This window comes from Leopardus geoffroyi, chromosome D1, assembly GCF_018350155.1.
Source record: "Leopardus geoffroyi isolate Oge1 chromosome D1, O.geoffroyi_Oge1_pat1.0, whole genome shotgun sequence".
Lineage (NCBI taxonomy): Eukaryota > Metazoa > Chordata > Mammalia > Carnivora > Felidae > Leopardus > Leopardus geoffroyi.
The window spans coordinates 32,873,304-32,898,406 of NC_059329.1; the positions used below are offsets into that span (position 1 = coordinate 32,873,304).

General features: G+C 36.9%; 1 protein-coding gene across 2 annotated transcripts in view; it reads right to left on the minus strand.

Moving 5' to 3' along the window:
* Positions 1-9,930: 9,930 nt before the first annotated feature.
* Positions 9,931-25,103, minus strand: part of ARHGAP42 (Rho GTPase activating protein 42) — a 320,243-nt gene continuing 305,070 nt past the window's right edge. For both annotated transcript variants that reach the window (XM_045483540.1, XM_045483541.1), the window contains 2 exons: positions 13,651-13,730; positions 9,931-13,220 (listed from right to left, as the gene is read on the minus strand). In XM_045483540.1, the coding sequence (XP_045339496.1) occupies positions 13,132-13,220; positions 13,651-13,730 (169 nt within the window). In that variant the 3' untranslated portion in view covers positions 9,931-13,131. The remainder of the gene's footprint in view (positions 13,221-13,650; positions 13,731-25,103) is intronic.

Sequence of the window (25,103 nt, forward strand, 5' to 3'; positions counted from 1 at the left end):
GATCGTGACCTGGCTGAAGTCGGGCGCTTAACCGACTGCGCCACCCAGGCGCCCCAAATTTTAGTTTTATCATATATTAAGCTTCTGCATAATGCTTAAATATACTTTTGTTTTTTATAAATACATACTTGTTTAATCCAATGCTAATACTGTACTGTTTTAATTTCTATAATTTAAAATTTGAGGTCCCTGGGTAGGTCAGTCAGTTAAATCTCCAACTCTTGATTTTTGACTCAGGTCATGGTCTTGCGGTCATGAGATCGATCCCTGTGTGTTAGGCTCCATGCTAAACGTGGAGACTAAGGATTCTCTCTCTCGGTCTCTCTCTGCTCTTCCCCTGCTCATGCACACTATCTCTCTCAAAATAAATAAACGTTAAAAAAAACTAACACATAAAATACACTTTAAAAATAAATAAAATTAGATTAATAAATGTATAACATAAGTAAGTACTGCCCTCATTCTCTTCTGTTAAACATGTCTTGGCCTTTTATTGAACATATTCTTTTATATGAGTCTCAGATCATTTGTCTAATTCCAAAAAAAAAAAAAAAAAAAAAAAAGAAAAAAGAAAAGAAAAAAAATGGATTCCTGCTTTAGTTTCATTAAAATTAGAATTATACAGAATGCTGGCATTTTTAAAGTATTAATTCTTACCATCCTATAAGGTGGGTCTTATTTTAAGTCTTTTCATAAACTGTTGGATTTCCTCATCATATAGGTCCCTTAACTTTCTTAACATATGTATTCGTATACATTTCATTTTTTGCTGTCATAAATGTGATTTCTCCTAATTTACATAGGTTATTACCAAGATAGGAGAAAGAGCTCTTAATTTTTATATATTCATATACATTATATTCTTCTCTTATCAATTCCAATAGATTGTTTTGTCTATTTTATTGTAGACTGTCTTGGTTTTTTAAGTACATAATCATATTATCTGGACATAAAAAATTAACCATTTTTATGCAAGACATACATCAATTATTTCATTTTCTTACCATTTTGCTGTTGATCTGAGTTAAACAATCTTTACAAGTATGTCAGTTACCACTTCACTGCCTTCAGCTCCAAAGACATTCTCCCTGTTTTATGACACTGGGTCATAAATTGCTCAAAAGCAATTCTTCTTTGCCACTTGGTGCAATACTAGGCTTTGTCAGCTGAGAGGAAGAAGGACACTAAGCTGATCACATACGGGCAGCCCAATGGCACTCATCTCTGTGGTCTTTGCTTACCAGCTTGCATCTGCCAGCTAGTTTCTCTGCCACACATGGTCAGTTTCATGGAAGCCAGCTCCAGCCCATACTCACTAGCAAGTTTCTAACAACTGGTCCGTTGTATATCCTGGGGGAGCCATACTTCTCCAATAAGGTCTATATCTCAGCCTCAAGTGAGCTCTTCTTAGTTCTTAGTTCCTTGATACTCTCCCTTTGCCCTATGGGTAGTAGCTGCTTTCTCCATGTGCTATCTCTGTATTCCTTGGAGTTACATGTTAAACTCTTTAGCAGTCACCTTTTACAGTTAACAAATCTTTATATTAATTTTAACCTGTTCTAATTACTAGCGGGTTTTCTGTTTTCAGATTGGAAACAGACTGATATATCATGTTTAAGTACTTAACAAAGACATTGTTATTCCCATTTTAGAGTTATTTTAGCTTTGCCAAGCAAAAAAACAAAGGGAAACAATCCACCTATCCAGGGTGGGGTCTCCAGTAGGTTAGCTTTGCCACAAACAGCAGGAAAGACTAGGCAAGGTCAAGCTCTGCCACTTTTTGCAGCTTCCCACACTCTATAACTCTATAGCTTTGTGCTTCACACCACTCAACAATCCTTGGGTAGAGCAAAACTTGGCCTGCTCCTGGACTCCTCAAAGGTCTTGGGGAAGAGAATGGCAGGGGTCTTTTGTTCTACAAATGCCAGAAGAATTATTTCTGGCACAGAGACCTCCTGAGTTCACAAAGCAGAAGAAAAGCTACCTCCTCAGCCTTTAGGTCACAACCCAGCCCAGGCAACAGACTGAATGGACTGGAGCCTAAATGCTTTGCAACATTCAGTGATCCCTTCCTCATTAATTTCCCCTGATACCTGCTGTGGTCTCTGTGAGCATTCTCTCATCAAAGAATAGGCACAAATCAGTAGGCTGGCATGTGCTTTTAAGCTTAGTCTACTGTCATTTCTTTCTCAATCTGTACGGGAAGAGATCAAGCTGGCCCCAAGTTAAACTACACTCCCATCCTTCACGGTGCTGACCCTGGGTTCGGAGAGATAGTCCAGCCACACTTTTAGCTACTATGTACATGCAGCAGCCATTTGGTCCTTTTTGTGCTGGGAGGAGGTAGGTCAAAGGTGGAATTGAAAATTTTGAATTTGATATAGACACAACACATTTACTTAGGAACTCAGGTAACTCATGCCTCCCACCCCCAACCACCTATGTCCATTCTTGAAACTCAATTGAAAGCCCCTGGATTTTGTGGGAGGCATTAAACAATCAGTCTCTAAGCCTTGCTTCCAGTTCCCACAGGGCTCCCAAAAAGAGGAATGGCTCAGGCCAAGCGAGTCCACATCACCAAATTTACTAACCAATTCCAGCCACGCACTCTGCCCAGTAATTTTGGCTGCCTTTTTCAGCCTTAACAACTTTGCCTGCTGTATTTATTGCTGATTCCTTCCTCAGCAACCTACACACATCTAAGCCACATATGAGTCCTCTAAATTACTCATTCAAAATGATCATGTCATGTCACTTTGACCTCTGAAATGAGTCATTTCCTTGTTCTGGTCTTGTTCATCTTTTCTAGGGTTTATGAAACATTGTCTCCCCAGCCCTACTCCTGCAGTTGCCTGACACAACATTCATTTGAACACACACTCATTCCTGCATTCCAATCTTTGTAAATGTAAATCTGATCACACCATTGTCCTCTCTAAACTCTCCCTACCTCCTCAGATTGGGCTTCATGCAATCAATCCTGCTTTTTTACATTTTTTTCAACCTCATCCTATACCCCCACAATCACATGTCTATGTGCCAGTGCAAGCACTCCATTTACTGACTACTTAGAACTAGAGATCTTAGTTCCATCAGAAACTTCATTCAGTTTTAAGTGTCTAAAAATCTTCACTCTGTAACGTTCTGTCCTTTAGGGTCTATTTAGGATGTTTCCTTCTGTGTGCAAAACCTCCTCTGATCCTCTCTACCTCCCTTTTCCTTCTAAACTGTGGGGTTATTGTGTGCTCCTTTCACACATTGTGCCTCTATCACACTTACCTTAGTTGTGTCTGTCTCTTTCATTGAGCTATACATTTCTTAAGAATAAAGACCATGTGTAATTCTTTTTTGAATAGTGAGCAACTAGAGCAGTGCTTGGTATTACGTTAATTGAAAGGATGAAGACATAAAAAAATAATAAATTCAGCGCATCCCAGAACTTCCCCAAAACCCACTCTATTCCTCCCCTCTCCCCTACTTCTCTATTTGCCTCATCCTCTCTGCAACGTAGAATCCAAGTTTACTGCAGGGAGCTCCACTCCTTTTAGCTTTTTACCTCTGAGTTTGGATGATGACATCATTCACCATGTTATAATCAATTCACACTTATTTTTTTTTCTCTCTCTCCAACCTATTTTCTTTTTCATTACTTCTGCCATCTCCTGGGTTCAGAATAGTGCCCTTTCTCTGCACCCCTATGGAATCCAGTATTTACTTTTTAAGCATTTCATCATATAACATCTCATTGACTTTTACTTACTGGTTACCCAAATAAACCATGGTCCTCTTGAAAGGAAGTATAATACCTAATGTACTCAAGACCTCCAATGACTTACACAGGTCTTGGTGCTCAATAATTTACCTTTTGAGACTGGTTCAAATACTCATTGAATTTTTCTATTTCCTCTGTGAAATCATGACAAATGGTCAGTCATCCAGATGCACTTGAACATTCCTTACAATGGAAAGCTTTTTCTTGAGTTTTCTTTTAGAATAGTGATAAACTTACTTTTTGAAACCTTAATCTCAATCTTTGTGACTTTTTCCAAGATTCTGTATTTGGCCTTTGTAATGAATCTAGTCCTTTATTGCCCTCAGATATTCCCAAAGGCCTCAAAATTCTGCTAAACTTGTGCTTTTCAAACTGTACTGTTTCCATAAATCATCTTGTGCTCTTGTTAAAATGCAGATGCTGATTCAGATTCTGAATTTGTAAACAGATCACACTTGGTCTAAAACATTTTTCAGAGGATAAGGTAGTTCTAGTCTCCTCACCAACTTCATCTTTCTCTTGGATAAGGTTGTTTCCCAGACTTCTTTCAAGTGTAGTGATACACAAAGCTTTACCATATTCCACTTGGTGTAGTAAAAAGGTGGTTCATTGTGAAGAGTACTGGGTTTCAAAGAAGGACACCTCAGCTTGAGTCCAAGCTCTGCCACTACCAGTCATGTGACATTGGGTCAGAAGAAAGAAGAAAAGAAAAGAAAAGAAAAGAAAAGAAAAGAAAAGAAAAGAAAAGAAAAAGGAGATATCCAGTGTCTGTGTCTAGTAGTTAGGACCGGAGGATAATGTATGTGCAAGTGAGAGCATTTGCTTTGTGGCTGTGGACAATACATTTGGGAGCCATGATTTCAGTTCTATTGCCTAAGTTTAAGATTTCACTAAACTTGTGAAATCTGATTCTTTTTTCATTTGCATCAGAACATTGCAAACTCAATTATCAAACCCCTGAAGTCTTAAATAATAGTTATCCAATAATACCTTACAGGTACAAGATATGGGGCCAGGTATTTTATACCTATTTTCAGAAGTCTTTACACACCAAAAATTAAAAAAAAATAAAGTCTCTCTCCTTTAACAGCCAAGTCTGGTTGAATCTTACTGTTCTGATTTTCTGCTCCATGTGCATCCATCAGGGAAGATATTCATCAGAGGATATCCTTTTCAGATAAAGTTAGACTTTACAAAGATCAAAGTATAGGAGAAGCTGCCCTCCACACAGTCAAAAATTTAGTGGTCAGATCACAGCAGAGGTTAAGAGCCATGATTCTGCTATAAAATGGTGTTGATATGACCCCATCTCTAAATTAGCAGAGATTTAGACTAAGGCATTTCCATACCTTGTTCTAAAAAGCTCTACATGTTCTATGGAGATGCCAGAGAGTCTGTGGGCCTGGATGGAGGAAGAGGAGGCATTCTTTAACACACATATAGGCACACACTCCAATAGGCTGGCTCATATTTGTTTCAAGTAAGATTTATTTGAAGAAATAATTGTTACTCCAAAAATGTTTAAGAGGTGCCTTGGTGGTTCAGTCAGTTAAGAATCCAACTTTGGCTCAGGTCATGATCTCACAGTTTGTGAGTTCAGGCCCCACATTGGGCTGTGTGTTGACAGCTCAGAGCTTGGAGCCAGCTTTGGATTTTGTGTCTCCCTCTTTGCCCCTCCCCTGCTCATGCTCTGTCTCTCTCTCTCTCTTAAAAATAAATAAACATTAAAAAATGTTTTTTAAAAATTTTTGAAAGGCACTGGAACTGTATAATTGCTAAGGCAACTTATGACTCATTCATTCTGTGAAAAACCTGTCTGTAGATAGGTAAGTTAGTGAGTATCAAAACCCATGATGAGGACTAGGAGGTAGGGTGTTATTTTTCTTTCTCTAACCCAGGCTGACCCAGTAGACTGGCTTCTGGTAATTTGGAGGTAGAATATTTCAGATAACTAACTTCTATCAATAAGCAGAGTCCTGCTGACATGCCATACTTGGCTTATTTACCCTAAACACCCAGAAACAGCATTTGCAAGCATTCAATTTTAATATTTTAGGGATTTGTGTTCCCAGTGGCATCCTATATGAAGTGGTTTCAAATGTTCTCTTCTATCCTTTTTTTTTTTTTTTAAGTAACAAGAACCATTACATAAAACACTTTGAAAAATTTTTGCTTCTAAATTTTTGGCTGCACAAAATTTTAACAGTAATTCTTTGGCTCATGAAATTCAACTGTAAGTTTAACATAGCTTTTCAAATTTTGGGATTATTTTGTGTTTAATGGTTTAGAAAATTGACTTCAACATCATCCTTAAACCAAACTAGTATTGAAAAGAGCAAATCTGTGTCTAATCCTTGTCCTTACGGACATATAATAGTCATATGTCGGGGATGTTAAAGACTGAAATCCACTATTCCTGGGCAAAGAGACAGAGACACAAAAACAATCCAAGCCTACAACTGCATTATCTAAATTCTAAAACAGCTTACAATGATTGTTCCTTTGTTAATGAATTTATTCATTTAATGAAAGGGGCTGACCCTGATGTATACCAAACTCTGAACAAGCCTGGGATTCAACAATGAACAAGAGACATGTCCTGCACACAGATCCCACTTAGCAGAGAAAAATGTGAAAGTCTTAAGTTTTGAATAAAAGCAACTTAAATTCCAAAAAGGAGATAAGGTGGCCCCAGTTCATGTCACAAGCTTGTGGCTGATTTTGTTACTGTTTTCATTTTTTCCACTATTAACTAGGCTTTACACTTTATTTATACAACACCAGCTTTTCCATTTATGTCTTCTTTCTTTTCCAGGATACAATCCAGGGGTCCACATTGCATTCAGCTGTTGGGCTTCCCAAATCTCCTTTTATCTGTGACAGTTTCTTATTTTTCAGGACCTTGACAGTCTGGAGAAGTACTAACTTAGTATCTTAGTAACTATCTTGTAGAATGTCCCCCATCTAGATATGTCTGATGTTTTTCTTATCATTAGATAGGAGGTATGGATTTGGGGAAAGAAATCCAGAGGTAATTGGCTTTTCTCATCACATCATGTTATGGCTTACAACCTACATGGTTTCACTGATGATGTGAGGATAATATCTGATTGGCTTTTCTCTAAAGTTATAATAGTTTCCATACTCTACTTTTTGGAAATTCATCACTAAATCTAACAGCCCATCCTCAAGTAGGGAAAAGTTAAACTCTACCCCCTGGAGGGAAGAGTAATACAATTCCAATTCTTTGAAACTCTTCTCTAAAGAATATCTGTCTCTTCTCTATTTTACATGTGTTTATATAAACAAAATTTATTGTCCTTCATATCAGTGTGGATTCACCAGTATTTTATACTTTGGGTTACAACCCAATCATGATACATTACTTATTTTGTTGCTCAAACCATTCCAGTTTTGGCTACTGGGAACTAGTTTTTATTATTTCTAAAATATCAATGATAAGGAATTGCATCTAGGTTAATTTCTTCCAACCCAACATTTTCAATCGTCCATAATGATTTCTAATACCTATCCTGACAGTCCTTTCCTGGTTACTCATACTTACATTGATTCACATTAGTCTTTTTATCTCAACAATCTTGTGTCATGAATTTTTTGCTTCTCTTCTGATATCAAGGAAAGTTATAATCCAGTTGAGTCGATCAGGTTTTATGCTCAAAGGCACTGTTATTAACCTGTCAGGCTTAGTTTTTGCAAGGTGATTGCTGCACTCTAACAATCCACTTAGCAGTACAAAATAAATACAGGATTAACTCTTTTTTTGATACAGAAAAAGTTTTAGTTAGAAGTCAATTAGTGATCAAGAATGTCATAAAACTAACAAAAATCTAAGGGAGTGTTTGCATGCTGATATTTCTTCCATAGCACACTTGTAAACTTTTGCAAACTTATATTTTCAGGTAAGCCTGCATCCCTGTTATATTTGATATTTTGTTTATGGCTCATTTACTTCTCTCTCCTGTAGACATCGGCATCATTAATAGGTACCGACATTAACATTTTCCTGATCTGTCATAATGCCAGTTTCTTGGCAAAAGGTCCAATTATCAGGAAAAGTTTATTAATTCTGCTATGATTTTCCCAAAATGACACCCAAAACGACCATTCACAGTACTTGAAACTTTGTTTTTTCTCTATATGAATCCAAGGCAGCTGCTCTCCAACACAGTGGCTCTTGAAGTACAAAGACTAAATTAAAATGAGCTTACATAGTTTATTTTTTTAATTAATTTAAAATACAGTGTCAACATACATTAAAGATATTGTAGCAAATGAGATTAGGAATAACATGAGGTTATGTACATGTTTGTATATGTATGTGTGTAATATTCAAAGTGAAAACAAATACAGAAACACTACAAAAAATTCAATATGATAATTTACTGACAATCATTTTCATCATATCTATTAATCTGTCATGTTAGTGGCTGCAAAAAATATTCTTAGTACTGAAACAGAGTATCTAAATATTCAATTTTAATATAAACTATAGTTCTTCAAATTTTAACAGCATATAAATAAGATTCTGAATTAAAAAAAAGTCCTCTTCCCTGCCAAACTCCCTATTTAACTGTAAATGTTTCAGTTCCTCCTGAAATCACAGCCTTCAATGTGGTGATATCTCAGATTTTAGGCATAAGTCAAGTGTGGGCAGTGTTCTCTGTAAAAAGGTAAATGAAGATACAAAGACAGATATAAAACTTCTAACATGCTGCCATATATAAAACAATGCACACTTTTAACATAAGAGACTGGGTGGATTCAAGGCAAAGTTAGGCTGCTCTCAACCCTGGAAGGGTAAAGACCAAAGGAAACATTGCTGAGAGATGGCACATGGTACAAAGGGGAGAGAGAAAGTGGTCATCAAATTAAGTGGTGTCAGCACCTTTGGCCCCCCACCTGCCTCCAACACTTAATTTCCTCACATAGTCCTGTACATGAACATCTTGGATAATGAAGGATATTTATGTATGTAATAACTATAAGCGCCCCTTGACTTTTGAGACTCCTTAGTAAGCAAACAGATTCCACTCCTCCCTATAGCACCAAGAAATGTTCAGTCTCTGAACCTGGCATCTGTCTTGAGTGCCAGGGAGGGAAATGATGACCTATTGCGTTCCCTAACTAATACAATAGCTTCTAACCACTGATCTAGAACATTCACATCAGTTTTCTGTCAATGGCTCACTATGAGTGCTGTCAAAATTCTTAATTGAAATTCCTTATTTTAAGCAGTGGGTACAGCTACTATAAAAAATAAAAAGCCCTCTTTATTGATCTGATCCTCTAAAAGACCATGTCAGTTATAAGCCAGAGTTCGTCTGCGATTACTACCAAGTAGAACTTGCACATCTAAAGCAGGGAGATTTTGGTGACAATGAATGGATACAGTAAATGTGTTTGGGAAATGTAAGACTAGTTGATAAATACCTGGCAATAAGTCTGCAGATTAACAGGAGACAGGCAGGACATAGATTATTCAAAAAGGTTCATTTGTAAAAATTGTTTTGACTTTGGAAGGTAACCAAAAAAGATAGGAAGCAAAGGTAAACATCAATTTACTATTCCCACCCTAAGTGGGAAAACTTTAGTCAAGTGCAAAATAACTTCTGAATAATAGTAAAGTCTCTGTTTTCTTCTTTAACAGGGAGATATGATTTTGGGGTCCTACTTAATGATTAGGTTATTGAGTTAACCTGTTATTAGGTCATAGTAACAGCTGCAAATTAAAAAGTTATTATAAAAACAAAGAACAAAATCTGACCCTAACCAGTCTGCCTCTAACTTGTGAGTCAGTTAAGTGTAATTCAAGTTGGGGCTCTAAATGCTAATTAAAGCATCCTAAATACATATTGAGGGGTATACTACAAACACAGTTGTCTGAGAGAAGGCTCTGAGGGACTCTTCTACACCAGCATCCATATGAATGCTACCCTTTTTGTTTCAGAAACAGATGTAGACCTGAAGAATGAGGCTGGGAGTAACAAGGTGATTGAGGTTATTGTCAAAGGATTACAGGGCCAGATTTTTTTTCCTTACAACTTAGTGGATTTTTTTTTTTTTTTTTTTTGGTTCAACCTAGTTGATTTTTAAAAGGAGTACCACAATATGTAAAACCAATTATCATAGAATAAGAATAAAAGTCATTATATATCTTTATTTTTCCTATTTGGAAACTTGGATAGTTTGAGACTGTAAAGTACATTTTTTTTTTCTTCACCTGTTCCTGAAAGAGCTAGCAAAGAAGCCATTGTTGAGAGACCTGGTTACACTCATTCACATTACAAAGTACAGAGAGTCAACACAACTACCAAAGCCACTCAAATCAAACAAGAAGAAATGGCACTTCCTCATACTTCATGGACTTCACAGGAATACAAAGATTATTTTACTTTTCACACATTTACACATAACACAAGAAAAACCTTCAGTTAACTGACTAGTGTCTATAAATGTGGTAGGAGTTATGGCATAACAAAAGAGTCACCTGTTAAATACATAAATGTTTTGTACTCGAGGATATTTTTACATAGTACACAAGATGATTGACATAGACTTATCAACTCTTCCTCATACTGATTATACTGTAAGCAGTGTTTAGGGTGTGCACATTGTGTGTTTTGGAGATGTAGAGGTGGCGATTCTAACCTATCTTCACATTATCCCTAAAATACTAAGGTTTCATCATTGAACTGTGGTTAAATTTTTAAGTGTGATTGTCTTTCAATGACTGTCATTACCTTCTTGTGTAATTAATATTCCATGTAATTTAGAGCACATGTCTTGATCTTCTCAATGCTCATGAATACCTTACCTGTGGGAAACTTATTTCTAAGGAAAAGCAGTATATGGCCATGACTTGCTTAACACATGTAATCAATATGAAGAAAAAAGGACCATCGCCATAAATCTGTAAGATTAAAACTTCAAAAAAAGGTACAATTTGAACAAGCACTTACACTTTTGTTTCAAAAAAGGGACCACAGTAAGTAATGCCACAATAAATGTATAGTAATGCCTTAGTATATAATAAAGGAGAGTTGGGCTTCATTCATGTCCTATACAACAAAAGCTTTAATTCCTCACTAATCGTCAGTGGAATTAGCTCACAGACAACTCAGAGGAAAGAACACTCTGGTCTGTGTTAAAATAAAATGAACGTTGAGATTTCTCTATGTTGCAGCAAATGAAGTGGAATTCTGAATCTTTCTTTGGAGTCAAGTTGATCTTTGCAAGGTAATCAATTTGCCATTAAGACATTCTAATCTAGTAGGATGTCAGATGATGGCAAAGGCATTTAAACTGAGGGTGTCATATAAACATAGGGACTGGAACATTGGAGAGATTGCCTTCTGTTCCAGCAGAAGGTAGTCAGGCTATCAGCAATGTTATTATTACTAGGAAAAGGCCACCAAGGATCTAGAGACCAAAAAGCTCTAGCAACACCTGATCATAAGTATACAAAGATCAAAAGCAGGAGGTAAAAAATAAACATTTATCAGATTTTTTTTATTATATTACTAATTTTTATAATATTAAATATTTTTCATCCCTTTATTCGATGTACTGGTATTTATTTCTGATTTTGACTCTGTCTGCAAAAAGAGCTTTATGTAATCAATACCTGAGTGTCTGTACATGGAGAAATCTGAAGTAACAAGTAAAATATCATGTCCCAGTGGACCAGTGCTGTGGCCATCAATGGCAAGTAACCAGCTTTTTGGAATCTTAAGAGGAGAGGCTCTTTGCCACATGCAGATATTTATAGAGATAATATATTAGAATAATTGAAATAGAAATAATGGTTGATGCACGACCAGATGTTGATGATCTATTTAAATGGGTAGTGAATATCTATTTCTACACTCTATAAATTCAGTGAAATTCCTAATAAAAGCTATAAATTGAAAGGCATGAAATAAAATCAGGTACAGATTTTATTCCTGCTAAAGATGATTAAACAATTTTAAATTGTGAGGCTAAAGATTATTTAAGAATCCTGTACCTTTATGTTTGGTTTTTATTGCAACTAAGTATAGAATTTAAAAGAATTTAAGCATACTTGTACCTTTAAAAAAATCTTTATCATCTGTACAAGAATTTCTCAAAAGCCAATATTAGATATCAATAAAATACATTGACACTTTATAGTCTTACAAGTAGAATTTAGGCTGCTGCCTTAAAAATCCACTTTTTACATTGTTTTCATTTTATTATATTTTTTGATGCCACTGTAATGCCACTATCAGATGATATGTGCATATGACTTATCAGTATTTATATGTTAATGTGGTAAAATTTCATTAAATCCCAAAGTTATAAAGATAGTTTTATACATCCTCTAAACCAGGCATCAGCAAACTATTACCCATGAGTCAAATCTGGCCCTTCACTAGTTTTACATGGCCCAACAGCTAAAATATTTCTATTTTTCAATAGATTTTAAGAATGAGAATTTTGAAAATTTTCAAACTGCAGAGTCCATAAATAAAGTTGTATTGGCACTAAGCCTTATTCATTTGCTTATTCATTATCTATGAGTGCTTTCTGCTACAATGGCAGTTGAGTACTGTAGTAAAGACCTTTAGGGTATACAAAACCCCCAAATATTTACTATCAGGTCTTGACAGAAATAGTTTGCTAATCCCCACTCTATACCCATAGAAGGCATCTGGAATGCTGAATGGAGTGTTTATATTGAAATCAGTGTATGACTTAACTTGGTTTCATTTATAGACATCATTTACATTATTCCTTTTGAATATCATCATCTACTTGGTAAACAAATAAAAATAAACTTAACGTTAAAAAAAGACAACAACAACTTATTTCCTTGAAATGTTTAGGACCAGCAAAACAATGACATAGAAAAGAAAGAAATTCGTAAGAAAAAATAATGAATGAACAATTTAAATTACATTTTAAGTAATGATTTCAAGGTTCCTCAGAGAATTCCAGACAGTAAAGGACTTATCTGAAAATCCTTACAGCAAATTTCTAGTTTCCAAATTTCTGGGATATAGTACTTAACACAGTATTCTACAATTGTTATGGAAAAGACAATGTGCAGAGTTAGTTATCAAAAACAAGGGTGGGGGCAAGATTTTAAAATAAGAAACCAGTCAAGAAGTAAAAATTAAAAGAATGGCATGGCTAACAATTTATGCATTTTTTTTCTTTTTCATTTATAGGGAGCTACATGGTCTGCTGGTGTAGAACTTGATAGAAATTTACGTTTCATTTAGTGGGCTGATTCCCATATCTGTGTCAGATAAAATCATAGCACTTATTATTGTTACCATGGATACCATGAAGATACTGCCATCCACTAAACAGTATTAGAGGAAGACAACATAATTTTCTGGAACTAGTCCTGTTTTGCCTTCGTAAGTTGCCTTCAACCATCCTGGTTCCACTGATGGGTATACTGGCAAAAAATGAAAAAAAAATGTCATTCAATCAGCATTAGCTTCAAATAATTATATACACAAATGGGTAAAAATGCACATCAGATTGCATAAATATACTCAAGTTGTCAAAACAATGTCAAAGCACCTTTAAGGCTGGAAATGTCCTCTGCATTCATGTAACCAATCTCTCTTCCTCCCCAATCCCTCCCATCCTTCCATCTCTCCTATCTCCCCCGATTCCTTCTTCCTTCTCTCTCCCTCTCTTTCATATATAGGAGGAAACTGGGCTCGAAAGAAATACAGTGTATTAACTTGTACAGGTTATGAGAGGCAGGGGCTAGAGCAGATTCTGAGTCTCTTGGCTTCTACTTTAGCTTCTTATCCCATTACTACTCCTTCATCATCCCCATGATAATAAACTTAAGCAAAGGGAATGGGTATACTTACCATTAGAAAATATTGCCCCCTGTGGGAAAGAAAGTTCATGGCTGTGCTCTGCTTTACAAGAGTACATGGCTTTGGCTTGGCTGAAAGAGCAAAAAGTAATTTATAAAATACACAGCTCTCAACAAAAATACATTTATACTTCAAATCATTTGTAAAAAATAATATTAGTTTTTAGTTGTAATTGGAGTATAATATACATCAAGTACACATGTAAGTATGCATAAGAGCATTTTTCACAAAGCAAAAACACTCATATCATACCAAAAACCCTTCTTGTGTTTCTAGGAAATGTCTCCAAGGGTAACCAACCTGGCTTCTAACAGCACAAGCTGGTTTTAAAGAACACTATTATTATATAATTGTTAGTATGCTGGCAAACAGACCATTTTACACCTATATAGAGGTTCATAGGTACCCTATAGCTTTTTTCCTACTTTCTATCAGAGGTGAGACCCAAAAATTAAAAGGCCTACAGGATATGGTAAATAAATTAAGTGTACATGAGATAGGAAAAAGAATAGAATAAATTGATGATAAATGGCAACCAACAATAGCCTCATTGTCAGGAAAACAATGAGGATAGATGGAGGCTTTGCAAACCAGAGCCTATACCCATCTCCTAAAGTGGGAAGCCAATATTCAGCTCCCAACATCTGCTGCCATATGAGAATTCAGACTCAATGTAGCCAGATACTCTAGTTTCTTAAGACAAAACAGAATTTCAGAATTTTATATGTGATATATTTAAAAATATTTGAGCCAACACTAAAAAGCCATCATCTGAGGCTGCTTATCAAATCACTAGTCAAGTCACCTTCATTCGACAACATCCAATTACCTTCATATGATGTGCAAGTTATGCTGATTTCACCTACTTCTCACCATCTCTATCACAACCAGAGCCCAAGCCAAAATCATTTCTGGTGTGGCTCACAGAATGGCTTCCTACCTTTCTAAATCCTCTAGGCCTCTTGTTTTGTCTACTTAAAATCCATTCTATACAGAGCAGCCAGTTTGAAAAAGGTTCTGATGATCGTGTGACGACCACATTATTTCCCTGAAAACAACCCTTCAACTGGTTTCCAACTCTAGCTTCCATACTGTGCACAATCAGGTACCTGTTAGTATCTCCTGCTTCTTCTGTACCTACCTGCTCATCTACTATACTCCATTCACACTGGCCTGCTTTTACCTCCTCAAACATGCCAAAGTCATTCTCACCCCAGGGCTTTGCCCTGACATGTTTTCCCCTTGATCTAAACATGGTTGTCCACTTCTAGTTCATCTTAAATTTCCTACGTTTTGCTAAAAGTTAGAGGTCTTCCTGACCACACACTCTAAAACAGCTGCCCAGGCAACTATCATATTCTCCTGTTTTAAGTTTGCATGGCATTAGTATCTGGTATTCTGTTGTTACTGTTGATATTTCTATAACCTTCTTCAATTAGAATGCAACTTCCATGAATGAGGCCTGATGCTTAGTAACTCAATAAATATTTGCTGAATCAATGAATGGAAAAAAAAAAGTTAAGAAGCTCTGGGCTCTGTTTCATACACAGTGAGTCCTTTTAAATATTGAAGGCACCCTGTCTTTCCTCCCTGAGGGCCCAGTACTTTATCTACAAAGAAGCATCAGCAGTGTTTGCTATCTACAGCTCTCTCAAAGAGCAGTGTACATTATGATTTCACTTCCCTGTTGGAGCTAGATAATGGGTCTTATTCCCTACACTTCCAGAATGAGGCTAGGTCATTTAAACTGGGTTTCCAAAAAGTTATCTGAAAATTAGAAAGCTTATAGAGAAAAAATATGGTCCTACCCTCAGAATCTATTTCATGAGGTTTAAGTCTCAGGTTGTACTTTCAGAAAGTCTGCTAGGATAGCCTAGGAGAGCCTGCAGCAGGCAGATTTAGGAATGACTACTAGCCCACACAGAACACTTCTCAGGGCTGCATCATGCAAGGAAGAATTGAGGAAGTACAGGGCTCTACACTAAAGAAGAATCATATGTACGTGTGTGTATGTACATGCAGGCACATGAATGTATGTGCTGGCTGACATGGGTGTGGGGGGGTGGGGGAAGAGGATACTACCAAGTTATGAAGACTTGTAAGAATCAGACCATGATAATCCTAAATAAAAAAAAATACATTAGTTTTTCCTATAAATCTTCTAGTTAATTATAATCATTTGATCTAATTTGGTATGATTTGATCTAATATGATCTGATAGCTGACATAATTGAGAGTCCCAGAACCATTTCTCTAAAAATATGTGTTTTTCAAAAAAACCAAATTTTCTAACGGCAACAATTTTCTCTAATATTAAGTCCTACTGCTTTGAATCATTAATCTAAGAGATGCATAAGGAAATAATTTCCAGTTATAGAAATGATTAAGATATAATAATCCTGGGGTGCCTGTGTGGCTTAGTCGGTTAAGCCTCCAAGTCTTGATTTTGGCTCAGGTCATGATATCATGATTCATGAGTTCGATCTCTGCCATTGAGTTCTGTGCTAACAGTGCAGAGCCTGCTTGAGATTCTCTCTCCCTATCTCTCTCTACCCTCTCACTCTCTCAAAATAAATAAATAAACTTAAAAAAAAGATATAATAATCATTGCAATGATATACTTTTTGAAATTATATACTGAATACAACCAAACTATTTTTGTAAATATTTCAGATATGAATGTTCTCTCTATAGTGTTTTATGGGATTGGATAGCAAGGGGGAGGCATGTAGAATAATTATATCACGAAATAAAGATATTGTTGTATGTGTCAAAAATACACAGCACAAAATAATATCTGTCCTGACTTTTCAATCATCTGTGCATATGACTAGACAGGTATAATTTTCTTCTGCTGAGATCTGTAACTACAGGTGTTAACTCAGCAGAAAGCTTTGATGATTTAATGTAGATGTCTGTGACTGTGAAGTTTTCTCTTCAGGTGCTAATGATTCCTCTTTTACTGCCTTGGTATATTGAAGAAGATGTGAAAATAATACTGTCACCTATTAGGTCTTTCTTCAGAAGATCCTAATATTCTTTGAAAAGGATTCTGAAAATCTTGCTTCTTATTGCATGGGAGAGTAAGGTAATGACACTCAGCATGCTGAAAGCTATTTCTTCCCTTATCATCGAGAGAATGATCTGTTCATGATCTATACATCTGTTCATGTATAGATTCATTCCTAATTCTATACACTATTACTAATGAGTAAACTTACAGAGCTTTGATAAGTGTGCAAAATTCACAATGCTTATCTTAATCATAAGCTATGATTGATCAAAACTGATACAATATTTTCTGGAGGGTCACTTAATGATACACACATACACAAACACACACACACGGGCGCACACACACACACACACACACACACACACACACGTATATTTTTTGTATGAAGGAAGGAGGAATGAACCTAGATATAGTTAAAAAGATGCCAACGTAGTAGTAACATATAGAAAAGCTAAAAACAAAAAAATCAAAACCTAAGTCTTCATCAGAAGATTTAAAAACACCAACCCAAATAAAGCATCAGGCAGCTAATTTAAATAATAATGTAGAAGAACACATGGCATAAAACAATATTAGCCTGTAAGGCAATTATTTTATAAAAAAATATGTCCTTGCAAGGCCCCTAAATTGCCCATGACTATTTACAATAAATACTACATTTGCTTCTGGGCCACTGGTTGGAGATTTTTTAAAATTAGTCACATGTTCCTTTTTTACGCTTTTGTCAACAAATACTGGCTGTTTCTGGCTTAGATATCTGAGTGAATACTGAATGTCTCAATGCTAAAGAACTCCCATGGACGCTTGTAAAGCTGCTTATGTAAAAGGCACGTGCATTGCAACTCCATTGAAAATGAAGTGAAAAAGTGAGTAACAAAGTCTTTTTAAGTTAAAAATGTATTATTTTATTCATTTACCCAACAACTTTGTTGAGCATCTTTTCTCTGTTGGGTACTATGTTGGAGCAATACAGTGAGCACCACCTTCATAATTCCTTTTCTGTGTTTATCATAGAGGAGTGGTTCACAAAGTATAGTCAAGGGGAACCTGGATGGATGGGTAGGTAGGGCCCTGAGAGGACATTGCTCTGAGAGCAAATGAAGTATATACGAGAATCCATTTATATTCTAGTATGCCATGTTTTAAAGAGGTCTACAAAAATGTTAAATAAAGTAGCTCTTTGTTTTAAAAAATATTTTCATAAAATTTATTTATATTCATATGTAATGGCCTTTAAAAAAATCTTTGTTATTGTATTAATGGTGCTTTGATGGGATTAAGGAAGAGAGGTGTCAGTTCCTGAGCTCTCAGTAGTCACCATCATTAAGGAATGGAAGCTGACTGCAGCACGTTCAGTATATGGCAACAACAGAGGAGGAGTGGGCTTCCATGTGGTCTGTGTTAGTGTTGGATGTGAAACAATTTCTGTTGTTTTCAAAACACATTAAAAATATGGCCTTTGGAAGAGGAAAGTGGTGGGGAGGTTAGACCCTATTGTATCTAGGGGTAGGCACATAAACTCTCTGCCTAGGTTTTATAGAAAAGGGTGACCCCCAAATGTTTTAGGACTTGTGATCATCAGGTGACTTAGGTGATAGGAGTTTGGATTTTGAAAGGAAACAGGCATTTTGCTTGGTTCATCTTCTATATGTAGAAATGAAGTCCAAGAGAAATTAAAGTTACAGCAGAGTCAGGCTAGAAACTACATCTCCTGATTGCTGGTCTAGAACATTTGTGGTGACTATTTGAATGTCATCTGTGAAGTCTCTTAATATCAGTGAAAAAAAAAAATCACATCTATTATTGATAATTGCTGACAGTAAATAAGAGTAAATAATCACAATTCTGTCCTCTAACAACAAAGTATGTTACTGTTACACCTCTTTAGTTGCATTAACTTATTCATATTTTTACTAAATTCATAAATATTTTTAAATTGCTCAGTTTAAATTTCTAGTAAATATAAATAGATATAATCCACATAAACAAAAGCTCTTTGGAGGTTCTCAATGTTTTCTTTTTCTTTAGTGTATAAAGGTGTTCTGAGACCAAAAATTTCAAGAACCATGGTCATAGATGAGATTAGGTGGTTGTGAACCAAAATGTTAACTGAGGTTGTCTTCAGGTGGTGAGATAAGAGGTGGCTTTCCTTTACTTTTTTAAAATTTATTAGTACTACCCACATTCTCTAAGAGAAAAAAAATGTTATTCTTAAAAATAATGCATTCTTTTGTGTTTCTTAATGTAGCACAATATGTTATGTGTATCTTACATGTGTACTGTGCTGTAAATCAATGACAGCCTTCTTAAATCTCAAACTCACTGGATGAGAAGACTTTGTTGAGTTTTGCTTTGGTGCTTTGCAATTATAAACAAAACATTGGTTTTATTTTTTTCAACACTGCTTTTAAATTATGACAATAGAAATATGTGATTGCTTATAATGAGCCAGGCACTCTCACTTTTCCTAATTCTCAACCATATAATTCTCAATTCAACCTTCAGAAGATATTTGTATAGCTTGCATAAATTATGTTAAAGTGGATCTTCCCCTCCGCCCACATTTAACTGACATTTAGGTGAAGGCTTTAAAAGTACCATTTTCCACATATTTTATAATGGTGAAACAGAGCCTAGTGACATTTGGCTTTTGAAGGCATTGTATATAACCAATGTCTACTTAAGGATGTACTAGGCACTAAGACATTTTTCTCTGTTCAAATGACTCTCAAAAACAGTATTTTTTGGCACATAAAAACCATTTGGGGATGTTGTCAAAAATTCATATTCTCCAGGCTTCAGTCTCAGATATTCTGGTTTACAGAGTCTGCAGCAACTCAGGAAAATTCATATTAACAAGTCTTATAGGTCAAGCTCCTTGCAGAGTGACCCCTCCCACTCCACTGAACCTGATTTCTTCAAGATTTCCAGTGATGCCTTAGAGATTAAAACCAGTGTCCTCCTCTAATGATCTCCTTGACACTTTTGCTTCTACCACATTGACCATTACCTCTCTTTATCATTTCTTCACACTCACATGCTTGACCCTTAAATAAAACCACTCACCAAAGACCAACGCTCAGATATTTTTCCTTTTTCACTCAATAAGCTCCATCATTGAGTACCCTCAGCTTTATTTATGCAGTAACTGCTGTATGGAAGTTTCTCAAATGGCATCAAACACCATGCCCTCCCCTGGTTCCAGTTGCACATTTCTAACTGCCTGTCAATGTTCCTCAGGCTCCTTGAACATTATGGTCAACATTTCCTTTCCTCTCCTATATACTCACAAGCTAAGATCAGAAGCTAAATTTCCATTCTTTTTGACAGTCAGTCTCAAAGACTTGGAATTTTCTTTACCTATCTTTCATTCCCAAAATATCCAAGCAGTTGCCCAATCCTGGTCTGATCCATAAAATTCTCCTTATGGTTTTTCATGCTTTTGTTACTGCCCTAATTAAGGCCCTTTAAACCTCAACAAATTCCATCCAAGACGGCCAACTGTTCTCTCCCCTTCACAACCTCCTAGAAAAGCCACTTGAGTGATCTATTCAAGCGCACCCATGATTAGATCACCCCTTTGTTCAATGACTCAGTCTACAGTAACTCCCAGAAGTGTCACTTTCCTGTTGTTCAAAGCCATCCACTGAAATCTCCCATTAGGTCTCTTTCCCAAACATGGCTAGTAGTCCTACTGCCTACTACTGGTTCTATCATTCTTCAAGGTCCAATTCAAGGATAACCCTGAGCTCCCTAGAAGAAACCAAAATAGACTTTGTAGGAGGTTAGTATGGGAAATGCCCTCAATTTCTATCTGTTTTTCACTTGTATTTAATGGTATAAAATAGTATCAGGTGATTGCAAATGGTTAGTGATTTAGTAACATTAATATATTAGAGGCTTCAATATCTTAAGCAAGCACTTTAAGTAACAATAATAATAGTTACCATCATAGACCATCTACAGAGAACTTAGCAAGTACTGCAAATAAATTGTAGTGTACATTTATAAGAATTTGTCAAGGGCAGAATTATGATCTTCATTTTATAGAAAAAGAAAATATTTTTCGAAGATGGCAGCGTAGGAGGACACTGGGCTCACTGCGCGTCCTGCTGATCACTTAGATTCCACCTACACCTGCCTAAATAACCCAGAAAACCGCCAGAAGACTAGCAGAATGGAGTCTCTGGAGCCAAGCGCAGACGAGAGGCCCACGGAAGAAGGTAGGAAGGGCGGAGAGGCGGTGTGCGCTGCACGGACTGGCGGGAGGGAGCCGGGGTGGAGGGGCAGCCCGCCGGCCAAGCAGAGCCCCCGAGTCTGGCTGGCAAAAGCGGAGGGGTCAGACGGAGTGTGTTCCGACAGCAAACGGGACTTGAAATCTGGAACGTTATAAGCTAACAGCTCTGCTCAGAGAACGGGAGGGCTGGAGGACAACGGGAGGGAGAGTTGTTGAGCCCCAGACGACAGAGCTCACCTTGGTGGGAACAAAGGTGCTCGCCAGCGCCATCTCCCTCGCTCATCCCCCAGCCAAAATCCCAAAGGGGAACTTGCTAGCACCGCACAAACACCCAATGCTGTGCTTCTGCAGAGCCATCCCTCCAGCGGGTCTGACTCCCTCCCTGTGCCCAGGGTCCCTCCCGAAGCGGATCTCCGAAGGAAAAGAGAGCTGAGTCTGCCCCTCCTGCCCCTGTGCACCTAGCCGATACACCCCAGTTAATATGCCAGATCCCCAGCACCACAAACCTGGCAGTGTGCAAGTAGCCCAGACAGGCCACGCCACCCCACAGTGAATCCTGCCCCTAGGAGAGGGGAAGAGAAGGTACACACCAGTCTGACTGTGGCCCCAGCATTGGGCTGGGGGCAGACATCAGGTCTGACTGCAGCCCGCCCACCAACACAAGTTATGCAAGACAGCACAGGGGAAGTGCCCCACAGTCCCTCACCACTCCAGGGACTATCCAAAATGACCAAACGGAAGAATTCCCCTCAGAAAAACGTCCAGGAAATAACAACAGCTAACGAACTGATCAAAAATGATTTAAACAATATAACAGAAAGTGAATTTAGAATTATAGTCATAAAATTAATCGCTGGGCTTGAAAACAGTATAATGGACAGCAGAGAATCTCTTGCTACAGAGATCAAGGGATTAAGGAATAGCCAGGAGGAGCTAAAAAATGCTATCAATGAACTGCAAAACAAAATGGAGACAACTATGGCTCGGATTGAAGAGGCAGAGGAGAGAATAGGTGAACTAGAAGATAAAATTATGGAAAAAGAAGAAGCAGAGAAAAAGAGAGATAAAAAAAATCCAGGAGTATGAGGGGGAAAATTAGAGAACTAACTGATGCACTAAAGAGAAATAATACACGCATAATTGTCATACCAGAGGAGGAAGAGAGAGGCAAAGGTGCTGAAGGTGTACTTGAAGAAATAATAGCTGAGAACTTCCCAGATCTGGGGAAGGAAAAAGGCATTGAAATCCAAGAGGCACAGGGAACTCCCTTCAGACGTAACTTGAATCGATCTTCTGCATGACATATCATAGTGAAACTGGAAAAATACAAGGATAAAGAGAAAATTCTGAAAGCAGCTAGAGATATACGTATAAAGGAAACGTTTAAAGGATAAACATATAAAGGGAGACCTATAAGACTCGTGACTGATTTCTCTACTGAAACTTGGCAGCCCAGGAATGGCAGGAGATCTTCAATGCGATGAACAGAAAAAATATGCAGCCGAGAATCCTTTATCCAGCAAGTCTGTCATTTATAATAGAAGGAGAGATAAAGGTCTTCCCAAACAAACAAAAACTGAAGGAATTCCTCACCACTAAACCAGCCCTACAAGAGATCCTAAGGGGGATCCTGTGAGACAAAGTACCAGAGACATCAATACAAGCATGAAACCTACAGACATCACAATGACTAAACCCGTATCTTTCTATAATAACACTGAATGTAAATGGACTAAATGCGCCAACCAAAAGACATAGGGTATCAGAATAGATAAAAAAACAAGACCCATCTATTTGCTGTCTACAAGAGACTCATTTTAGACCTGAGGACACCTTTAGATTGAGAGTGAAGGGATGGAGAACTATTTATCATTCCACTGAAAGTCAGAAGAAAGCTGGAGTAGCCATACTTATATTAGACAAACTAGACTTTAAATTAAAGGCTATAACAAGAGATGAAGAAAGGCATTATATAATAATCACAGGGTCTATCCATCAGGAAGAGCTAACAATTATAAATGTCTATGCGCCGAATACAGGAGCCCCCAAATATATAAAACAATTACTCACAAACATAAGCAACGTTATTGATAAGAATGTGGTAATTGCAGGGGACTTTAACACTCCACTTACAGAAATGGATAGATCATCTAGACACACGGTCAATAAAGAAACAAGGGCCCTGAATGATACATTGGATCAGATGGACTTGACAGATATATTTAGAACTCTGCATCCCAAAGCAACAGAATATACTTTCTTCTCGAGTGACATGGAACATTCTCCAAGACAGATCACATACTGGGTCACAAAACAGCCCTTATAAGTATACAAGAATTGAAATTATACCATGCATACTTTCAGACCACAATGCTATGAAGCTTGAAATCAACCACAGGAAAAAGTCTGGAAAACCTCCAAAAGCATGGAGGTTAAAAAACACCCTAATAAAGAATGAGTGGGTCAACCAGGCAATTAGAGAAGAAATAAAAAAATTTATGGAAACGAACGAAAATGAAAATACAACAATCCAAAAGCTTTGGGATGCAGCGAAGGCAGTCCTGAGAGGAAAATACATTGCAATCCAGGCCTATCTCAAGAAACAAGAAAAATCCCAAATACAAAATCTAACAGCACACCTAAAGGAAATAGAAGCAGAACAGCAAAGGCAGCCTAAACCCAGCAGCAGAAGAGAAATAATAAAGATCAGAGCAGAAATAAACAATATAGAATCTAAAAAAACTGTAGAGCAGATCAACGAAACCAAGAGTTGGTTTTTTGAAAAAATAAAAAAAAAAGATAAACCTCTAGCCAGGCTTCTCAAAAAGAAAAGGGAGATGACCCAAATAGATAAAATCATGAATGAAAATGGAATTATGACAACCAATCCCTCAGAAATACAAGCAATTATCAGGGAATACTATGAAAAATTATATGCCAACAAACTGGACAACCTGGAAGAAATGGACAAATTCTTAAACACCCACACGCTTCCAAAACTCAATCAGGAGGAAATAGAAAGCTTGAACAGACCCATAACCAGCGAAGAAATTGAATCGGTTATCAAAAATCTCCCAACAAATAAGAGTCCAGGACCAGATGGCTTCCCAGGGGAGTTCTACCAGACGTTTAAAGCAGAGATAATACCTACCCTTCTCAAGCTATTCCAAAAAATAGAAAGGGATGGAAAACTTCCAGACTCATTCTATGAAGCCAGTATGACTTTGATTCCTAAACCAGACAGAGACCCAGGAAAAAAAGAGAACTACAGGCCAATATCCCTGATGAATATGGATGCAAAAATTCTCAATAAGATACTAGCAAATCGAATTCAACAGAATATAAAAAGATTTATTCACCATGATCAAGTGGGATTCATTCCTGTGCTGCAGGGCTGGTTCAATATTCGCAAATGAATCAATGTGATACATCACATTAATAAAAGAAAAGATAAGAACCATATGATCCTGTCAATCGATGCAGAAAAGGCATTTGACAAAATTCAGCAAACTTTCTTAATAAAAACCCTCGAGAAAGTCGGGATAGAAGGAACATACTTAAAGATCATAAAAGCCATTTGTGAAAAGCCCACAGGTAATATCATCCTCCATGGGGAAAAACTGAGAGCTTTTCCCCTGAGATCAGGAATACGACAGGGATGTCCACTCTCACCGCTATTGTTTAACATAGTGCTGGAAGTTCTAGCATCAGCAATCAGACAACAAAAGGAAATCAAAGGCATCCAAATTGGCAAAGATGAAGTTAAGCTTTCACTTTTTGCAGATGACATGATATTATACATGGAAAATCTGACAGACTCCACCAGAAGTCTGCTGAACTGATACATGAATTTAGCAAAGTTGCAGGATAGAAAATCAATGTACAGAAATCAGTTGCATTCTTATACACTAATAATGAAGCAACAGAAAGATAAATAAAGAAACTGATCCCATTCACAATTGCACCAAAAGTATAAAATACCTAGGAATAAATCTAACCAAAGATGTACAAGATCTGTATGCTGAAAACTATAGAAAGCTTATGAAAGAAATTGAAGAAGAAAGAAATGGAAAAACATTCCTTGCTCATGGATTGGAAGAATAAATATTGTCAAAATGTCAATACTACCCAAAGCTATCTACACATTCAATGCAATCCCAATCAAAATTGCACCAGCATTCTTCTCGAAAC